The 21,005-nt window shown below is 38.3% G+C and overlaps 1 protein-coding gene and 1 pseudogene across 3 annotated transcripts in view; one reads left to right on the forward strand and one right to left on the reverse strand.

Annotated features, from left to right (window-relative positions):
- Positions 1-2,845: 2,845 nt before the first annotated feature.
- LOC126177360 (5S ribosomal RNA) lies at positions 2,846-2,963 on the forward strand (annotated as a pseudogene).
- A 306-nt stretch (positions 2,964-3,269) lies between these two features.
- The window catches only part of LOC126175845 (retinol dehydrogenase 14), a 114,925-nt gene continuing 97,189 nt past the window's right edge, over positions 3,270-21,005 (reverse strand). For all 3 annotated transcript variants that reach the window (XM_049922849.1, XM_049922852.1, XM_049922851.1), the window contains exons 7-8: positions 10,623-10,712; positions 3,270-3,633 (exon numbers count right to left, since the gene is read on the reverse strand). In XM_049922849.1, coding sequence (XP_049778806.1) covers positions 3,529-3,633; positions 10,623-10,712 — 195 coding nt within the window. In that variant the 3' untranslated portion in view covers positions 3,270-3,528. The remainder of the gene's footprint in view (positions 3,634-10,622; positions 10,713-21,005) is intronic.

Raw genomic sequence — 21,005 nt, forward strand, 5'->3', positions numbered from 1 at the left:
AGCTGGGGGCAATGGCTAGGTCTCCATGGGATCGTCAAATCCAGTGCCTGTGGTCTTTCCCTAGTGGGCCTACAGAGACAGAGGGGCAGCTGTCTAGAACTGAGCAGGCTTGGAGGCAGAGACAATGCTGGTGGCAGTCTCAGGTTGTTATCTGAGTCCTCACAATGTCTTATCAGGGGTGTAAGATCACTCAGATAAGTGATGATGCTTGAGGTTCTATTGTCTGGCCACTACATTGACATTTGATGCTTCCTATGACCAGTGATGAGTCATTTGATCCATACTGGGAATGATAATCACTCTAAAATTATACAGAAGTCAGGATCACAACTGAACTCTGATAACAACCAACATACCTTAAAGTACAGTCATCTACCACTGATGTCAGCATTCCTTTAAACTGACCTTATCTTAAGAGAGGAACATTTGTGACAGGTTGTTCTCTGCTTGAACCAAGTGTAATATGTCAAACGTTCATAAAGAGAGACCGGGAAAGTAATTTATTTAAGCCTACAAGCAAATACAGAACCAAATATGCTACAAAGACAATTTATTGTTGAGAAGCTCTGGCTCCTAAAACTCTTTCTGGATAGATTGCCATTTTGACATTTTGCTTGGTGCACTATCACAAAGGGCTATCATAGATACCTATAAATTTAGAAGATGCCTTTCTTTCAGGCTGTAAGCAATATTATGACAGCTGTGAAATACATGAACTTCAAGAGCATCAATACTCTAATGAAAATACAACACTTTAAAGACCTTTTCTGCAATGCAGGTCTTTAAACAAACTGTACAAGATTCCGAATAGTGCGCCTACAAAAACAAAATTCATTTCACAAAGTTGCAACAATATCACACATGCAGAACCCCTAGTGTACCCTGAACATCTGGTCACTAGTGGTATAACAATCACCGCGAGAACCAGAAAGCATAAGAGGCAAGTGAATAGTGTAGCTGTATTGACTTGGTTGGAGGAGAAGCAAAATCTTTCATGAGCAATCCATCATTCACTGTTGGCAGTTCACTTAAAAACAACTTAACTTCAGAAAGATATTTAAATCCTACAGGTTATTCATATTGGGAATTTACAGTGACTGGCAAACATAATACCTTATGGGACTGGCTGCATCCTCTGCACACCACTATTCTATCTCTGTCGGGTGAGTCCCAATGTCATCCACAAGCCAAGCAGTGCTGAGCCTCAATGCCCCACATAAGAGACTCTTACCCCTACTTTGTATCTCGGGCCAGCCATTGTGACATTTTTCATCACATACACACCGTGACTGATAAATTCTGGTGCTGCTAATGCCTGTGTTAGACATTTTGCATAAAGTTATCCAGAAATTTATTCTTGCCATCTTTTTCTGTCAAAACTAGTACTTTGTATCACACTATCTTCCATTCTCACTTAACTCCAATGGATGAATAATTAGTCTAAGCTGAGTGATGTCTTCACACATATCTTGCATATTACAGTTTCTGGAAAGCAGATATCCACCTATGCCAACATTCTCAGTATCTTGCACGAGTGGACATATTCCTGTCCTGCTCCATTTTTGTCCTCTTATGTAATCCCTTGACATGACTGAATACTGTTCCATGTTAAGGGTAAAAACAAAATTATATGCCACACATACATCTGTGTAACTGCATCTGGTGTATTGCCCGTATTTAATGTACAATTATTTATTTCTTTTCTTACAAAAGTAAATACCAGTACATATTCCAGAGCAGAAATGTGTTGCCTTTCACCTGGATCTATTGAAATTGCATCTATTGCTTTTTTTTAAAATTATGTTCTTCTGTAAGGAATGGAACTGGGACTCAAATATTCCACATTAGAACAACTATTAATTACAATCAAGTTGCCACACTTCACACTGAGCTTTTTGTAGAGGGAGGGGGGCATGAAATGTGAACACTACCCCCTTTTACTACACTGGATTGTGATAAAAAGAGTGGCAGATTTCTAACCAAGCACTGAACTGCAGAACATAATGGACCTTATGATAACGTTAACTGAATAGATATTATGAATTATTATCAAGTGTTAGTTTTATCTCTAACATTGATATAAAAGCCAAGACACAGATGACCTCTCACGCAACACATGTTATGGATTACTCAAGTTTCACAAGAGCACATCTCAAACTGAAACTTCCTGGCAGATTAAAACTGTGTGCCGGACCGAGACTCGAAATCGGGATCTTTGCCTTTCGCGGGCAAGCGCTCTACCGACTGAGCTACCCAAGCACGACTCACGCCCCGTCCTCACAGCTTTAATTCCGCCAGTACCTCGTCTCCTACCTTCCAAACTTTACAGAAGTTTTCCTGCTAAACTTCTGTAAAGTTTGGAAGGTAGGAGACGAGGTACTGGCGGAATTAAAGCTGTGAGGACGGGGCGTGAGTCGTGCTTGGGTAGCTCAGTCGGTAGAGCGCTTGCCTGCGAAAGGCAAAGGTCCCGAGTTCGAGTCTCGGTCCGGCACACAGTTTTAATCTGCCAGGAAGTTTCAAATCAGCGCACACTCCGCTGTAGAGTGAAAATTTCATTCTAGACACATCTCAAACTGTCAGGTGGTTTCTGATTTTCATTTCTCAATCAAAGTATAAACACCAAAGTCAATGGTATTGCAACAAAACAGAAAAACTCAAAGGAACATCTAGTTTCAAAAAGAGTACACTTTATGTGAACAAATTAGATGGCATAAACGTACCATCTAACAAAGTTTTGATTTAACAATGGCTTTGACACAGAGTGCTTGCATAACAAGCAGATATTACAACAGAATTCACTCACTATGACCACACTGCATATTTTCAAATATCTTAAAATGTGATGGGCAATGGCCTTGCCGCAGTGGATACACCAGTTCCCATCAGATCACCGAAGTTAAGCGCTGTCGGGCGTGGCCGGCACTTGGATGGGTCACCGTCCGGGCCGCCATGTGCTGTTGTCAGTTTTTGGGGTGCACTCAGCCTCGTGATGCTAATTGAGGAGCCACTCGACCGAATAGTAGCGGCTCCGATCAAAGAAAACCATCGTAACGACCGGGAGAGCAGTGTGCTGACCACATGCCCCTCCTATCTGCATCCTCAGCTGAGGATGACATGGCGGTCGGATGATCCCGATGGGCCACTTGTGGCCTGATGACTGAGTGCTTTTTAAAATGTGATGGATTCTCCCCAGTAACAGAATGTTCCTGATTTAAGTGTGTGCTTTATAGGAAATTTAAGAAAATTGTAAAAGTTTCAAAAGACACCACTGGCTTTTCAGATTTATTTATTACTGCTTTTGCTGCAATTCATCCAGTTGTGATAGACTGGCATTCTCACAAAAAGGCACAGAGATTCTTTTATTCATAAATAAGATACTGGCCATTACAAGTCTCTTTGCATCACCATACTCTAAACAAAAGAAATAATACTTGCAGAGTAACTCATGTAGGATCTTACAATTATGGAATTCAGTCAAAATGAAAACAATGGAAACATTTAAAAATGAAAAAAACAGTCAGTGAGAAATTACAGATGAGGATCTGAAGGTTGCAGTTTCACAAGATCTTCACTCAGTTCCCACAGTTTCTTTGCAGCAGCCATGTCTTGCACTCCTTGAGACAGGCCCCTTTCCTGGAAAAGGGAACATGTAATTTAGATGTAATACCTCCTTATCATATTACCACAATTAGTATATGAACATTTTTCCTTTTAGCTGCAGAACACATTTACAAATAACTTCAAAATTTAAAACTATATAATAGTAAAGAAACTTTCCTTTTTTTACAAAACACACTGTATTACTATTTGAGATCTGGTAATGTTCTAACTTTTGAACTGTTTCTATAGATGTCACAACGGAAACTCGCTGTCTCTATTAAACCTAAGTTATAACTCAAGCTGTGCAAGCCTACAAACATGTCCTCTCGGAATTTAAAATAAATATTTCTTCTAGGGAATTGACAAACCTGGGATAAAGTAGATATGGATAATGATCTGACTGCTGCTGCTGTTTGCTGGGGGAAGGGGAAGGGAGTGAAAAAAAAAAATCATTCAGTGACAAAATAGTGTCTAATTCATAAAATAACATTCCATACTATGAGGGGCATTTCCATTGACAAAAAAGCAGAATTTGTTGTGGGACATCGTGGAATATTCCCACTTCAGCGACCATAGTTTCATGATGTTCTGATAGGTAGCGACACTATACACAGCCTTCGAAAGAGAGTCTAATGGAGGTGTGCTCCAAGCAGAGAGCTGTCACTGAGTTTCTTTTGGTGGATAACCAAAGCATCACAGATATTCTTAGGCACTTGCAGAATGTGTACAGAGACCTGGCAGTGAACGAAAAGCAGGGCAAATTGTTGGGCAAGGCATCTGTCATCATTACATAAAGCTCATGCAAACCTGTCTGGCTGTGACCCCACCACAAAAATGCAAACAAATTTATCCTTCTCCATGACAATGCAAGACTCCATAAGCCTGTGTACCTGAAGGACCTCACAAAAATTCATCGGGCTTTCGTCCTCATCCACCCTGGACTGTTCTTTCCAGATCTCGCACCTTCTGACTACCATCTGTTTGGCCCAATGAAGGATGCACTCTGCAGGAAGCATCGAATGGACGATGGGGAGATTATTGATGCAGCAAGATGTTGGCTCTGACGTTAACCAGTAGAGTGGTATTATGCCGGCATACAGGCCCCCCAATAAGGTGGCATAAAACTGTTGCACTGTATGGAGATTATGTTGAAAAGTAGCGTTTTTTAGTCAAAAGACTGGGGAATAATATGATGTATTGGAATCCTGAATGAATCCAACCTCCTTTCAGAAGAAAATGTGTTGCATTACTCATTGAATGCCTTTCATATTTGCCTACTGGAAAAGTTAAACAAGTACAGCAATATACAAATCAAAGATGAGAGAAGTAAATGTTAAGTTTTGTAAGTGACTATCTCTCTGGTACTGCCCAAAACACATACAGAAATCAAAGTGAGCATGACAATACAGAAATTACAAAATAAGAACTCAGCAAGCATAGATGGGATTCCAGTCTCTGCTCTGAAAAGGTGAATAAACAGCAAAGAATCCCCCTCTTAACAAATGTAATAAATGTGTCCTATAACTCAGGTATTTTCCCAGAGGATCTAAAGCATGCATAAGTTGAGCTCTTAGTACAAAATGATAATGCAGGGAGTACAGAAAACTACAGACCAATTTCACTACTGTCAGTGCAATCAAAAATAATTTTATCAATCAAGAAAGATAGACTAATGAGTTACATGACTACATACAACCTTTTAATGAAGGACAGTCTTGTTTCCAAAGTGGGAGAAGTACATCATCAGCCATAATATAGTTCACAGAAGTGGCACTTGAAACTCTTGACAACGATGACTGAGTACATTCTTATACTTGTGCAAGAATTTACTATAAAACACTGATATCAAACAAACTATAAGGGGCATTCAAAAAGAAAAGAGCTGGAGGCGTAATTCCAGAAACCAGTACCTGTATGTTAGAAGTATTGACCCTATCTGTTGAGACACTTGTCCCACTGTGACACAAGGAGGTGAATGGTTCTCATAAAATTCCCAGGGCTGCAATGTTAACCAGTTCCACACGTACAGCTGGATGTCGTTGTCTGAGGTGAATAGTTTGCCCCTCAGAGCCTTTTTAAGGGAACAAAAATGGCAGACACACACACACACACACACACACACACACACACACACACACACACACACACACACAGACACAGAGAGAGAGAGAGAGAGAGAGAGAGAGAGAGGTCCAGACTGTACAGACAGTGGCTGAGAACCTCCCGTTTGAATTTCTGCAGGAGTGCTGTGACTGTGTTGGCCGTATGAGGCTTTGCATTGTCGTAGAGCAGAGTGACTTCATGGGTGAGATTACCTGATCATTTTGATTTGATTGCTTGGCAATGGGTGGTCAAGGTTTTCGAGTAACACTGGGCATTCACTGTTGTCCCATGCTGCAGGAAGTGGATCAGAAGGGGACCATCTTGGTCAAAGAAGAATGTCAGCATAACCTTTCCTGCACTCATGTGGATGGCCTTGGCCTTTTATGGTGGTGGTGACCCTGGATACTTCCACTGGAGACTGTCATTCTGATTCTGGTTGGAAGTCATCTCCAGCCATCACTCGTGCTAGGAATGCATTCCCTTCCCAAGCATAGCATTGCAGATGAGCAACACAGTGGGCCTTTCGACATGCTTCCTAGTGTGGTTGAAGACTGTGGGGCACCCACTGGGCACACACACATGTGCAGTCGTTCCTTCACAATCGTGTGAACACTTCCGATGCTCAATCTGACCACAGTGGCTATAGCTTTCACTGTCACTCAGCAGTCCTGTATAATCAGTGCGTCCACCAGCTGGATGATATCTGTAATGCAGTTTGGTGTTCCAAACCGTGCATCATCAACTAACGACATCTGGCCTTTCCTTGTGCCACCCCTTGACCCTTGGAAGGGACATGCATTGTTCACTGTACACCTGACATTCGTCAATGAATGAGCATTCCTCCTACTCCTTAACTGTCAGAAAACTAACAACACGTATTTGCTCTTTCGTTGACGCCTCCATGTCTGCAGTGCGACTGGCAGCGCTGGACGATTGATGCGTGCTGCTGCTAGGTCTGTATAGTCACGTGACGTGCATTCGAGCCCTCCAGTGATGGGCTGTTAACTTCCACGCACTGGTCAGAACCACACCTCTTTATACATGCCACGATATTACCCTCCTGTCACCGGTTTGAGCATCCCAGACTCCAGCTCATTTCTTTTTGAATGCCCCTTACAGAAGCAATAGGTGTAAGAGGAATTGCAAAGTAGTTCCAGTCTTGCATGGAAAATACATTGCAAATGGTAGAGATAGATTACTATCTGCAGTTGAAAAATTTGTGGTAAAACAAGTCAGACAAGAAACATACAAACATAGATGTGCCAAAGGGTAGTATACAGGGTCTAATTCTGTTCACAATAAATATTAATGTCTTCCCAGACAGTATAACATGTGAAGACAAAGTACTTTTTGTTGATGACAGCAACATCAAAGTCACGGATAAAACACAGGAACTCCTAACAGAGAAGGCTAATGAAACCCTCAAGTATGTTTACAATTGGGCAGTAATACATTGACACTGAACATAAAAAAAAGAAACATCATGCACTTCAGCACAAAAAGAGAAAGCACCTCTTTCACACTGAGCATAGATGATAAACCTGTAGACTTTATAAGAAACACCAAGTTTTTACTGTTCAATTTTGATTGTCAATCAACACACAATTATACTGTCAGCAAATTGATACTGTATTAGCATGTTACGTTCTTAGGGTACTAGCACTGGTTTGCACCAGCCAATGTCTTGTGGTGACACCCTATTCCCACACACACTCAATTCTTATCTATGGGATTTTATTTCTTGGGATCAAAGGAATAAAACATGGACACAATTTTCAAACTTCAGGAATGGGGCATAAGGAGTACAACTAAAAGCAGTAGTTGGGTTCACTGTAAGAACAATTTTAAAAATGAGCTATCTTTACTGCACGTCTAACAATCTGTTGTGCATATCAGCACAAACATTAATAAGTAGTTCACCAGAGAGTACTACATAACCAGCCAGTACTATACATAATGAGGCAGTTTGTACTTGTACTGTCCATGGAAAAACAACAAAAACTCAAAACTTCATTTTCTATAAGGGAATAATACTGTATCAAAATTTCCACAGAAATGAAAAACATCACTAAAATACATCTACCTATGAATACAACTACAGCATACTTCACAAGTAATGCACGCTACACAAAGATTACTTAGAGGACACAAAAGTACGGATTCTAACCAAAGGGGAAAACTACAGCACCATTCAGGCTACAGCACACAATCACATTACTGGTATAATGCTTTTACAAGCAAATGTGCCAAGATCTATAATGGATTATGGTAATGTATCATTCTCATGAGCTCAGCACTCATTCATCTGGGGGAATGCTGATTCAGTTTCCTGGATGGACTGAAAGAAGCATGGAGGCTTTTATGTTCATGGTCCAGGAACCACCAATGCAAGATTTTGGTCCAAACTGCATATAATAAAAAGAACATTGTATAATAGGGACCAAATAAATGAAGCAGTCCCATTGTTAAGACATTGACTGTTTTCAGGAGAATAAATTTTGTTCTGCATCGCCATCCTAATTTATACTGTCTGTGATTTTCCCAAGTCATTTCAGGCAAAAGCTGGGATGGTTTCCCCAGCAAGCCCACATTGATTACAGGTCTATCCTCATAAAAAGTAGGCTACTCACACAGGGTGTTTCACTATTATAGGGGCAGATGAAAGGGGTAAGAAGACGACGAAACAAGCAAGTAACCCTAGTGAATGAAGGGCTTGAAACTAATGGCTTCCCTGATGCTATGAGTCACTAAGGATCCAGACTGTAGATGTGCATCTGAGAGCAAACACGTTGAAACAAGTATTCCAGTTGGCAGCATTCATGTGAATGGAGGCTTCAGCACGTCTCCTTGTCAATGCCTGTACATGTTCAGAAATCTCGAGCATGTTTCAAATGCACCGAAAACTATCCACAAGCATTCCTGGAATTCATCGACACTATCAATAGGGCTAGAATGTGGCATGCTGGTTTTAAATGAAGTGGTCTCATGCAGTTGCTGATAGGACCTAGTGAACATCTTTGTGTCTAGCTGCCTTCTCTGAGAATATGCTTCATGCTGCCTCCTTTGCAATGCCACTAACATACCTGTATGTGAAGTGCATTTCAGCCATTTCTTCATTTGAAAATGTGTGTGGAGCCATGACAAAAAACCATCAAATGCTACACATGCACACTGCATTTGCTGTTCATTGTGGGAACTGGTACTTTGAACACAAGGCTGTGTTTATGCTTACATCTTACTGTTCACATATTGCTGGCACAGCCTAAACTTGACCTGTGATTGGTCACTCTTTGCTTTCGTCCCAATGCAAGAAACTTACTTAACTAACTTACAGTGATGTGCTAGCAAAGAGTGTTTTGACATTGGCATGATTGCACTTGTGCATATATCTTATCAGTGAAATCACTGTTTTCTGGAGCTATATTTATAAGAATTATCTGCTTGCTTCATTGTCCTCTATTCACCCCTTCTGTTCATACCAACAACAGTTGAACACCCTGAATATTCTGTATGTATGTATGTATACTGGAGCTACTCATTTTCATTACATTATGATAACAAATCCTATATCATTGCGAGATGATCCTTGGATGAGTAAATAAACTAGTAAAAATATAACTAAATAAATGAATAAATAAATATACAATAATAATAATAATAATAGTTGATGTAACAACAGGTTATTACTCAATTACATTGATCATGCTGTGCAGGGTGTTTCACAATTTCTACTGCAGGTTTCTAGGAGTTGTAGCGGTAATTAGTACATAGAGTTTTGATAAGGAACCCATGTTCATAAATAAAAAGTTTGTAAATAAAGTAAGTTTGAAGACCAGATCACTTTCGAATCTCCCACTTCATGGTATGCGCACAAACTGGAAGTGTGTGTCATCACTGGTCCGTACTGTAATTGTTACATAACATAGCATATTCCATCACATACTGATCTGACTACAACAGTGGCTGAGAGAAACTGGTACACTTCCAACCAGGAGGGTGTAATGTGGTGCTGCAAGAATGTGCTGCACTTTTGACTTTGAAAAGTATGTCTGTCACAAAGAAGTGCTAGAAATATTACCCATGCCATGGGCTCCTGTAGAGCACACAGGTCAGATTTCACAATATGCACACAACACACACAGTGAAATGGGAGGTTTGAAAGTGATGCAATCTTCAATCTTATTTTACATCTAATTGGCACATTTGTGGACATAAGTTCCTTATAAAAACTTCCTCAATTCTCCTCAATAACTCCTTGAAGACTAATATTAATTTAGAAGCATCTTGTACATTCATATTTAAGGACTGTTCACTTCAAAGTCAGAATTTCCTTCAGTAGTCATGTAGCAGCCACATTTCAGAATTAAAAATATTAAAATGAGTTTTGCACAGAAGTGTATAACTTTTACATATGAAGAATTGGCACCTACTATGAACACTTGCAGTAAAACAAACTAACAAGACAAACTACATACTTATTCCTGTGGGGCTATAAGTGAACCAGTGGCTACAGTATGTGATTTGGGCTCTTCTGGTACTCCATCTTCTGCCTTAACATTTTATACACATTTTCTTGTGGTGTTCTAAGTGACTTTCTAAAATTTTATAAATTTTCCATCATTCTTTTTTCCAATATTCTTTCAGTAAGAGAAAGGAGACGAAGTAAAGGTCCTGAGAGCTTCTCTATGTTACTACAGGCTTGGTAACACTGTTATTTTAGAGAGTATTGCCGTAAGCTGTAAATTTATATCATTAGCAAATATGATGTCACATAGAAATGTGCAATCTACATTAACAAGATTTCAAAAAATCCAATGTATTGTACAGGATTTTTCAATTCCAGCTCAGTTCATGAACACTGTTGTGAACAGCCAAATATAAACATTACAAAATATTATTCAAGATTTTCTGGAACTTACCATGCAGTCCATGTAGTACTTTCCAGAGACACCTTCTACTTCTTCTGATATAGCTAGATGAAGAGTTGTTTGTGCCCCTTGTTCCGGAGTCTGGAAACAAAATTAGTTCTATGAACAAGTTACAATTACTTATTAATTAATGTAATGCAGATATAAAATGTCTATAACACAAAAAACAAATTCTAATGTTTTTCAGATGAGTTCATGATTTAGTATTTAGAAAATGTTAATCAGTGTTGAAAACATACATTCATTTTCAGGAAACTCCCCATAAAATGGAGCAATCATCATCCTGTTATTTTTAAAGAACTAATATAAAAATTAATAACTTATTTATGGCACAGCATAATTTAAATTACTGACTATGGGTACAGATTCATATTATCAACCCTTTGAATTTACTCTTAAATATGTACACAGTTAACTATATAACTCCCATTTGTAAACTGTTCTTAAATAGTCTTCATTTGTATGGTTATAGCATCTGGAGATGGCACATAATTATGTAAGTATTTGCTGTTACCCGCAGCTGCACTCTTACATCTGTAGTGGTGTTACAATGAGTGATTGTGAGCAAATAAGCTACTTTACATGCATTAAGGTCAACTCCTCTTATGTGTCTGCCTGTCTGTGTAAGCATAGCTTATGGATGTGCTCCCTGTGCTCCCTCTCCCAAGCTGTCTCGACGCACAATGCATTGCCATTTGCAGCACTGCTGCTGAGCAGTGCATACATAGGGGCATGACCAGGAGTGTGCATCTAAGCATGCTACTGAAGCAGCTATACATTACACAATGGGTACATTATGCAGCAAAGAGAGTGGAAGTGTGGATTAAACACAATTAAGATTGTATAAGCTTTGTATTCATTACTTTGGATCATATCACATAGCACATATCAGTACAACCATTTTCACAAGTATGACCAAGTTCAAAGGTCAAGAATAAATAGCTTTTCCAAAAGGTAGATATTTTTCCTTAGATCACCAAATATTCTTCCAGCCAATAAGCATCATGTAAAACACAGTTTCTAAAGTAGAGTATGCTCTACCTCAGGTATCGAGCTACCTCCTTACCAAATTTCATAGAAATCAGTTCACCACGTTAGTGCTGAAAATTTAACAGCCAAGAGTTACTTTTGCATTTATAATATTAATATGGAAAAAACTTTCAATTACAATTTTTTTTCTGCAATCTGATTGTCATGAAATAAAGCCTATATGGTGTCCCATGTTGTGCTTAAGTTGCCCATGAAAATCTCTTCAAAATTCTTCCAGTAGTTATAGAGAAGTGTGTTCAAACAGATGGACACAGCAGTTTTATTATTAGTACAGATTCAGAAGAGATGATACAGATTATAAAGCTTCTTTGTGTACATTGTTTCAAGTAGTATGATTAAGAATATGAATGATGAGCTTGTTTGCTTTACTTGGGAGAGAGTCATGTAGAACTGATGGTGCAAAAAGAAACTGACACCAAGGTCCACATCCGTTAACACACAGCATCAGCATCAGGCCTTGTGGTTTCCTTCATCATCATGGCATAACATAAGCTCACTGGCAATTGTACACATTTAAAGCAAAATGGTAAATTGTTATGAAAAAGCAGGACTCAGGGTATAAAAACTCACTTGACTGTGCCACTTCCTGTCAAAATTTCCACTTCTCTTTTGTTACGTTGGAGAGAAATAAATTTAAGCTTCATACCATTACACAATTTCAGTCGGCTCCAATTTCAGAGCAGAATAATCAGGATGTCATTTTTGAAATTAATTTTGTGTGATGGAAGGCCAGGTGTGCTAAAAGAATTTAAAAAATTGACTGGGTAATTGTGAGCATCATATCGCTGTTAATAGAGGTGTACTCTACATTTTCTCCCACAACATAAGTAAGTATGTCAAAGTTAATACTCAGAGCTTGATTGTTTTCATGTGTCAATATAGTTCTTTCACAGAGCCAACAGCTTTCATGAGTTATTGTTTGCATCTTAGCACCTTAAATGGAAGAAATGAGTTATTGAATTGAAAGTACTGTACAGCACAAAATAGCAGGCAGAACGATTTGACCATCTTCTTCCAGATGTGTGTCCTCGCCAATTTTTAACAATAAATCAGAAAACTCCTGTGCACTTGTGCAGCCTCCTATTTGTGATTGCATGTTCACTGTTGGGTGCGTCTGCATGATGAGTCACTGCCGACTTTAGCTCATCAAATATAGCTCTTTCCTCATCTGCCCTCCTTCCCCTTGGTAAAACTGGTAATGTCTGCATGAAGTTACCATAAACAGCATTGTAACATCATCCGTGGGTTAATCTTTTTGTCGAATATGTCTGGGGGTTCTATCAACTGCCTCTACTGCTTATCAATCAGCCACGGTGTACTCATCCCATATTATTAAGCAGCAATCATTTAGAATCCTAGCTTTGTCACTGTTCCTGAAAGTATCACTGTTTTCAATTATATCCAAATCTATTAAGAGTTTAAACATCATATGAGCAGTTTTACCACCAGGCAACAAACTGACTGCTATCTTGATGAAGTTACAGCAAGAGCTATTTTTCCTTACACTTTTAATTGTACCAATACATTTTTAGAGAGTAATGTTTTTCCTATCCCACCAGGTGCATCCTAAAACAGAATTTTTGCCATATTATTGTCAACACTCTGACAAACACATTTGAATATAGTGCATTATTCTTCTTCTGTTAGATTTTTGGACTCTGTTCTGCAAGGTTTTTGCACGTTCTGCTGGATTACAACTTACTTGGTTGGTTGGTTGGTTGTTTTGGGGAAGGAGACCAGACAGCGACGTCATCAGTCTCATCGAATTAGGGAAGGACGGGGAAGGAAGTCGGCCGTGCCCTTTGAAAGGAACCATCCCGGCATTTGCCTGGAGTGATTTAGGGAAATCACGGAAAACCTAAATCAGGATGGCCGGACGCGGGATTGAACCATCATCCTCCCGAATGCGAGTCCAGTGTCTAACCACTGCGCCACCTCGCTCGGTACAACTTACTTATGTTGTGTATTCTCTGCTGATGCATTCACCTTCTAGTAATGGTGCTGCCAAGTCATACTGAGGGAGGAGGATTTCCTTTGAAAAATGTAACCAAACTTTGAACATCCAAGATGGATCGATTAAGCACACTGTTAAGCAATCAATGATTCAGTTTGCCTTCAATATTTAATTCAATATTCCTATGAAAGTCTTCCATCAGCTTATCCTTATATTTCTGCCACAACACCTCAGCTTTAGAAAGGGCACAAAACACCAGCAAAATGGCAAACAAATGATGCAAGCGATATGGCCTATCACTAACGCGTGCTTCACCCAGGGTGTCCTCCAAGTGCGTTTCATCATCAAGTAAGCGTCACTCTCGGCAAGCATATAAATAAGTTGCATATTTGACACCATTTACCATTCGCAGATTGGGAAAAGGTGGTAGTCCTCACTGTATGTAAAGGGTTAAAATAAAAGGAGAGTTCAAGCAAAAAGGCATGAAATGTCATACAACCAAACTGGCGGAAATTTGCATATGCTCATTGGGATAGCCTAGTGAGACATCTAGGGGGCATGAAGCATGCATTGTCACCTCCCTCTACAAATTTCAAAGCTATTCCCTCAGCAGGCAAGGTTATGCTCACCACCTTTCTCAGTGTCTGAGGTCTGGTACTCATCAAATTGCTTAAGCACGGAAAATGGTAAATTGTGAGACACTCCATAGCCTACGGAAGTTAATCACAATCAAAGTGTCTGGGCTATTCATAGAGGGACTTCTTCTGCTCCATGATAATGGAAGGTCACACAAAGTGTACTGGTCAGGATCAAATGGGAGCAGACTGAGCATCTGCCCTACAGCCCAGACATGTCACCCTGGACTCACGTGTTTGATCTGCTAAAAAAGCATCTCTGAGGGAACCCCTTCAACTGACGCTGAACTGGAGGACAGAGCGGAGGAATGGCTCCTGCTGCAGCCACAGGAATTCTGGGAACAGGGAATCTTTCAGAGTGTGTAACCACGGGATGGTTGTGCTGAGTCCTCTGGTGATTACTTTTGAATACAGATTTCAATTATATCCACAATGTTGTTTCATACCTTTTATAGCCACCACCTTACCAAATTTCAGTGAATTGGTTCAGCAGGTTAGTAATAATAAATTTAAAACTTCATGCATCAAGCAGCAGGTTTTCACACATCTCAGTGTTTATGACATATTCTGAACTGTGTGTTGTACAATGAATATTTTGCAGGTAATTCAGTGGTATGTGTGAACACTCAGAATACAGTTAGTCATTATGAAGTAATAAATTTAATGTTATGCCTGATGTGAAAATGAACAGCAAAAATGTGACTAGTGCTAAACTTTTTTTTTCCTTTCCTGTATGGGAAGGGGGGCAGAGTTGTCAGCAAGAAAAACTTTCATAAAGGTTTGAAATTATGTGTAAAAGTTTGTTGCAAGTCACTAAGTGCTCTCGTTCTCAAATACTGGACGAGTAAAATCTGGGTATTTGCGCACTGTGACCTAAACTTCATTTTCATCACACCACCTTTTTGATCAGTAGGTTGTTCTTACCCCCCACAGAAATTCTGTCTAGACAGTAAATGATGTGTGCACCAAGTTCGGTTGGAATTGGTCCCATGGTTTCAGAGGAGATGTGGAACATACATACACACATACATACAACTATGTGGGAAAAAGACAGACTGCTACTTACTGTAAAGAAGACATGTTAAGTTGCAGACCAGTTCAATTAAAAGACACTTACATAAAGCTTTCGGCCACTGCCTTCATAAGAGAAACACACACCATTCACACACACAAGCAAGCAGACTTCACGCATACATGACCAACTCCAGCATCTTTGACCCGAATGCCATAAACATTTGTTTTTATTTATTTTTCATATCATCAATGGTCTGGGACCAAACATATCTAAAATTCTGAAATGTTTCTAGATTTAAAAACAGTTTGTCTCTTAAGGTGTTCAAATGTGATTGTTACTTTCTGTATTTTTGTCCAAATTCTGGAAGTGTCAACTGCAAACACATTTGGCAGTGACATTCTTTTGTCTTACTTGTAGCACTACACATTCCTGACAAAATATTGCACCAATAATGTGTATTTACTTATATTCTCCTGACTACATTACACACACAAAATAAACAGATATAGTTTAGACAGCAAACATAAACAAGTTTTAAATAGTACGTAATTTTGTCTTATTTCAATTCAAAAAGAGTGTAGTGCTGTGTGCCAGTGTAAAGTTAGGCACAGTACACAAATGCCAGATAGATAAATACTAGAAAAATTTGCATGCAAATGACACTTCCAAATTTAAGGAAAATCACACTAAAATATAGTATTTAAAAGTCACTTTTTAATACCTTTTGAAATAGGCGGTTTTTATGTAAATAAGTTACATAAAACTGTCACTTTTTTGAATAATTATGTTTTATTCCATGAACCAGTTCATCTTCAGACTGTTTCTGGCAATCACATAATTATTTCTAGCACAATGCTGGATGCTGGCTCTGTGACGAAAAGATGGAACACGCTTTATTGTATCACCATGACTATTGTTTACCTGTCAATATGGATGTAAATTTAGTTTTTTACTTACTGCGACAGTATGGGTGGCCTTTTTCCATTAGTGTCCATCTGTCTGCCTCCATTTTGATGGCCATTTGTTATATCACTTCACACACTTTTACACAGGCTATATTAATATACACTTGGACAGCAAAACTTTGCCAGCATCCAGCATGTGCTATACAACTGTTGCTTGTAACAACGATCTTGACAAAAAGATATGGCATAGGCCTACATTGCACAGAGATGTAATTTGTTCTTTTTTACATGTATTGAAGTTGATATAAGGGCAAATATTTTAATCAGACTGACGATAACATGAGAACTCAAAATAAAATAGATACACAAATCCTCTTACTATCCAGACCACAAAAGAAAGCATTCTTCAGAACAATGGTTTATCGCATACTTATAATCCCAATGGACACACGTAGAAGACAAAAAGAAACAGAAATTACTAAATCAATTGCCTCCAGCAATGGGTACAACCCTGCAATAATAGATAAATTAATCCATACAGCAAAATTAAATCAACCAACTGCTGAACAACCACCCACAAACAAGACGACCACATTTATAAGTCAGCCTTTCCTAGGAAAGATTTCTCACCAAATTGCCAACCTCTTCAAGACATACAACATAGAAATAAGCTGCTTCACCAACAACAAAATACAAAATAAAATCACACACAGCACCAAACCCACTAGGCAACAGTATCAAAATCAGGTGTACATAAGCTCATTTGCAGTTCATGTCCAAGTTTCTGTATTGACAAACTTTAAGAAGCTTCACAACAAGATTCAAAGAACACACAGATGCACTCTGTCTTAACAACCTGAATAAATCCAGCTTTGCCTCACACCTTGCCCAACACAATCATTACGCAAACAACATAGAACAACTTTGCCATCAAAGACACAATACTTGACCTTCTTGAAAAAACTTAAATATTTATCTACACAAATACAGCACCTGACTACCTACTCAATGACCAAACTGAACCGAGAAACAAGTTTTTCCTTCAGAACTTTGAAGATTTACTAGTTCAAAACAAGTAACCACTCAAACAATTCTACCCCACCTCCATATCTTCCCCCCCCCCCCCCCTTGCCCCCAACCCCCTCATCCCTCTCCTTACATCCTAACTAAACTGGTGTAAATTTTAATATCCTACCACAGAATAAAACCTGTACTATATTTCTAAATGGTAAAGCCCTCTACTGTTAACATAAATCAGTACTTTTATACATATTACTTCTAGCTGGAACAAACAGAAGCTGCCTTTGCCAACATTCCAGATCACTTTAATCTAAGAACAAAAATAAGTTAACAGTTCAGTTGAACTTTTGTTCTTTGTTCTTTGTTTTTAAATATAAAGTGTACAGTCACACAAACAGCTTCAGTCCATTACTAACACTATAACTTTTATACATATACCTTTAGCTAAAATAAACATCATCTACTCTTACTAATATTCCAGACCATGTTAACATAACAGAAATAAATCAACAGTTCATTTGAACATTTGTTATTATTTAAAATTAAAATATAAAGGTCCTAGTCATATGAACAGCTATATCTTATCGCAAGTACAATAACCCTGTATTATTGATTCCGGGGCATTCATGTTAATGCCAATCATGATTAAAATATTTGCTATAAACTGACTGTATAATACATTGATATACAAACAGAAATAAGACCTCAGATCATTGAAGTTTGTTCTTGTAGTAATTTATCGATTTATTTTATTTTGTGCTCTCATGTTATCGCCAATCTGATTAAAATATTTGCCCTTATATTGACTTTAATACATGTAAAAAAAGAACAAATTACATCTCTGTGCAAAGTAGGCCTATGCCATATCTTTCGTCAAGATCTTTGTTACAAGCAACAGTTGTATAGCACATGCTTGATGCTGGCAAAGTTTTGCTGCCAGAGTGTAAATTAACACAGATTGTGTATAAGTGTGTGAAGTGATACAACAACTTGCCATCAAAATGGAGGCAGACAGATGGACACTAATGAAAAAAAGCTGCCCATACTGTTGCAGTAAGTAAAAAAACTAAATTTACATCCATATTGACAGATAAACAATAGTAATGGCAATACATTAAAGCGCGTTCCATCTTTTTTATCACAGAGCCAGCACCCAGCATTTTGCTATAAATAATTATGCAACTTCCACAAACCATCTGAAGATGACCCTGAAAAGGTTCGAAAACTGGTTCGCGGAACATAATTATTCAAAAAAGTTACTCATTGCAGTTTTATGTAACTTATTTACATTCAATGAACAGTCACGGGTTCTAAAATATCTGTAATGCATAAGCATAATAGACTGTTTTTAGATTTAGAAACCAACCAGAACTGCAAATACATTTGATTCCAGATCACTTATGATGTGTTAAACGAATAAAAAGAGATGTATGCAGTAGAATATATATGAAGTTTCAGTAATTGAAAAGACAGATTTGAAATACATTATTTAACTGTTACTGAACATTCTTCATGTTATATCAGGCTTAAGATCTACGGCTGTCTACCGTTTACAATTTTATAACACTTATTTCTTTTCTTTGTTTTAGAGATATGAAGTTTTGGGAGAAATTTTTAATATTGAAGGAAGGATAGCATTAACAGTTACAAGCAAGGGTGTCCATTTACAAATGAATCAAAGAATGCATTAAAATGAGAAATAATATAGTATCCTACCAGCACTTCCAAGAAACTGGTTGTTCAGAAGAGAAGCTAAACAACTTTAGGGTGTCTATAGTTCTTAAGCTGGCTGTGACCGCATGAGAAAACTGCTTGTGGACCTGAATCGTGAAGTCAAGAAATTCATAAGACAAAGAATAAAGCAAAGATTATTTGTAGCATCATTAGATACGAGGGTCGTCCACAAAGTAAGTTCCGTTTCTATTTCTACCCACGGCAGCGCTACGATTGCAGTTCCAAGGCATGCATGGCAGTTACTCTGACTCAAGGAGAAGACATGTACACCATTTTCAGATCACTGCTGCCGACAAGTTTTTCGTGGTGCTTCTTTATAATGTCAGCCGTAATTTAAACTGCCGCCGCATGTGAAATCAGATCTGTGATTCATTTTCTAAATGCAAAGACAGTTAAACCAAAGGAAATTCATCAGCAAATCTGTGAGGTTTACGGACAAAATGCTATGAGTGGTTCAATGGTTAGAAGATGGGTCAGACTGTTCAATGAAGGACGTGATCAAGTGCATGATGAAGAACGAAGTGGATGCCCCTCTGTGGTTACTGATGAACTGGTTCACACAACTGAAGAGAAGATTAAGCACAATCTTAAGTTTACACTCAGTACCCTTGCTATGGAAGTTCCACAAATGTCACAATCACTAATTCATGAAATTGTTACTGAAAAACAGAAATTTAGAGAGTTTTGGTTGAATACACAGGTGGTAACCTTCTATGAAGAAGGCATACCATAACTTGTGCCACACTATGACAAGTAACTACAAAATTTCAGAAGCTATGTAGAAAAGTAGTTTAACAGTTATAGATTTTTGTATAATAATTTTTTTTTCTGTATCTGTACATGTTTGTTTTACACAACCAAATGGAACTTACTTTGTGGAGATACCTCGTATGATGTGAACACATTCGGAAAGCCAAATGACATTCAACTCCCACAAGACAGTAGCTGTGAGACAGATAATAAAAGTATTCAACTAAATCTGATTTATTCTTCCTAATAGTAGCTGGGAGAATGAGAACAAAAGGTGGACCAATGAAAGAATTTCCATTAGAATTAGTTTGCCATTTCAAACTCCACCAATAGACATCAGTTTTGTCAACTAAACACCTGAAGAATTTAAAAGAATCATTAGGCGACTGAAAATGGTAACACTTATGGTTATGACAGTGTTTCAATGGAAGTACTGAACTTTTGTGGTGATGTGATAATGCACCCACTGAATCATCTTTGTCATCAGTCAATGAGTGACATTGAATTTCCCAAAAGACTGAATTGTCAGTAGCAGCTCCTGTGTATGAAAGTACATTAAGAAAGAGGTATGTAATGACAGCACGCCTCCAATCATCCTGTGTTCTCAAAATTTGAGAAGGTAGCTTGTAATAGAATAGTGAACTTTTTTCTGAAAATAACCTTTTAACAACTATTGTTTTGTTTCTGTGAAGTGCATGGAACTGAGCTAGGACACCCCTTTGTGACATCAAGATGGCTGTTGGGAATCTGTGTAGCATCTTCAACAATAGTAGAACACATGGTGCATACGCAGAAAAGAAAAAAAAATTCCCGGATTTTTCCCGGATTCCCCCGTTAAAAATACATTTTCTCTTGGGTGAAAACATACTTTTTCCATGTTAAGTGGCAGTATACATTTCCTTGGAACAGTAAAACTTATCAATCCTTTGAACGGTTATGGTTTTATGCACTGGTGTATAATTTCCCGGCCCTTCAAAAACCAGACTCAAGTAAAAAAGTTTTGGAAAGATCTTTGATGTGCAGCAACATGTAAGCTGGATATTTTCGTATTACAAAAGTATAAATAACAATTGGCAACCAATGTTGTACAATCGCAATAAAGTCGTGACATGTTCAATTGACTCTTATTAGAACATGTTATGCGTTTCGAATTTACACCCATCTTCAGACATCACAAACTTCAACTCCTTCCTAACCAACCAGGCGTACAGCCTTGACAACTCAAAGAAAGTGTCGAATAACATATGACTGTGGAACAGGCAGTCTTGAATCAGAGCATATACTTTAAGACTGCTTGTGCAGCAGTCAAAT

Source organism: Schistocerca cancellata, chromosome 3 (genome assembly GCF_023864275.1).
Source record: "Schistocerca cancellata isolate TAMUIC-IGC-003103 chromosome 3, iqSchCanc2.1, whole genome shotgun sequence".
In the NCBI taxonomy this organism is placed as follows: Eukaryota; Metazoa; Arthropoda; class Insecta; order Orthoptera; family Acrididae; genus Schistocerca; species Schistocerca cancellata.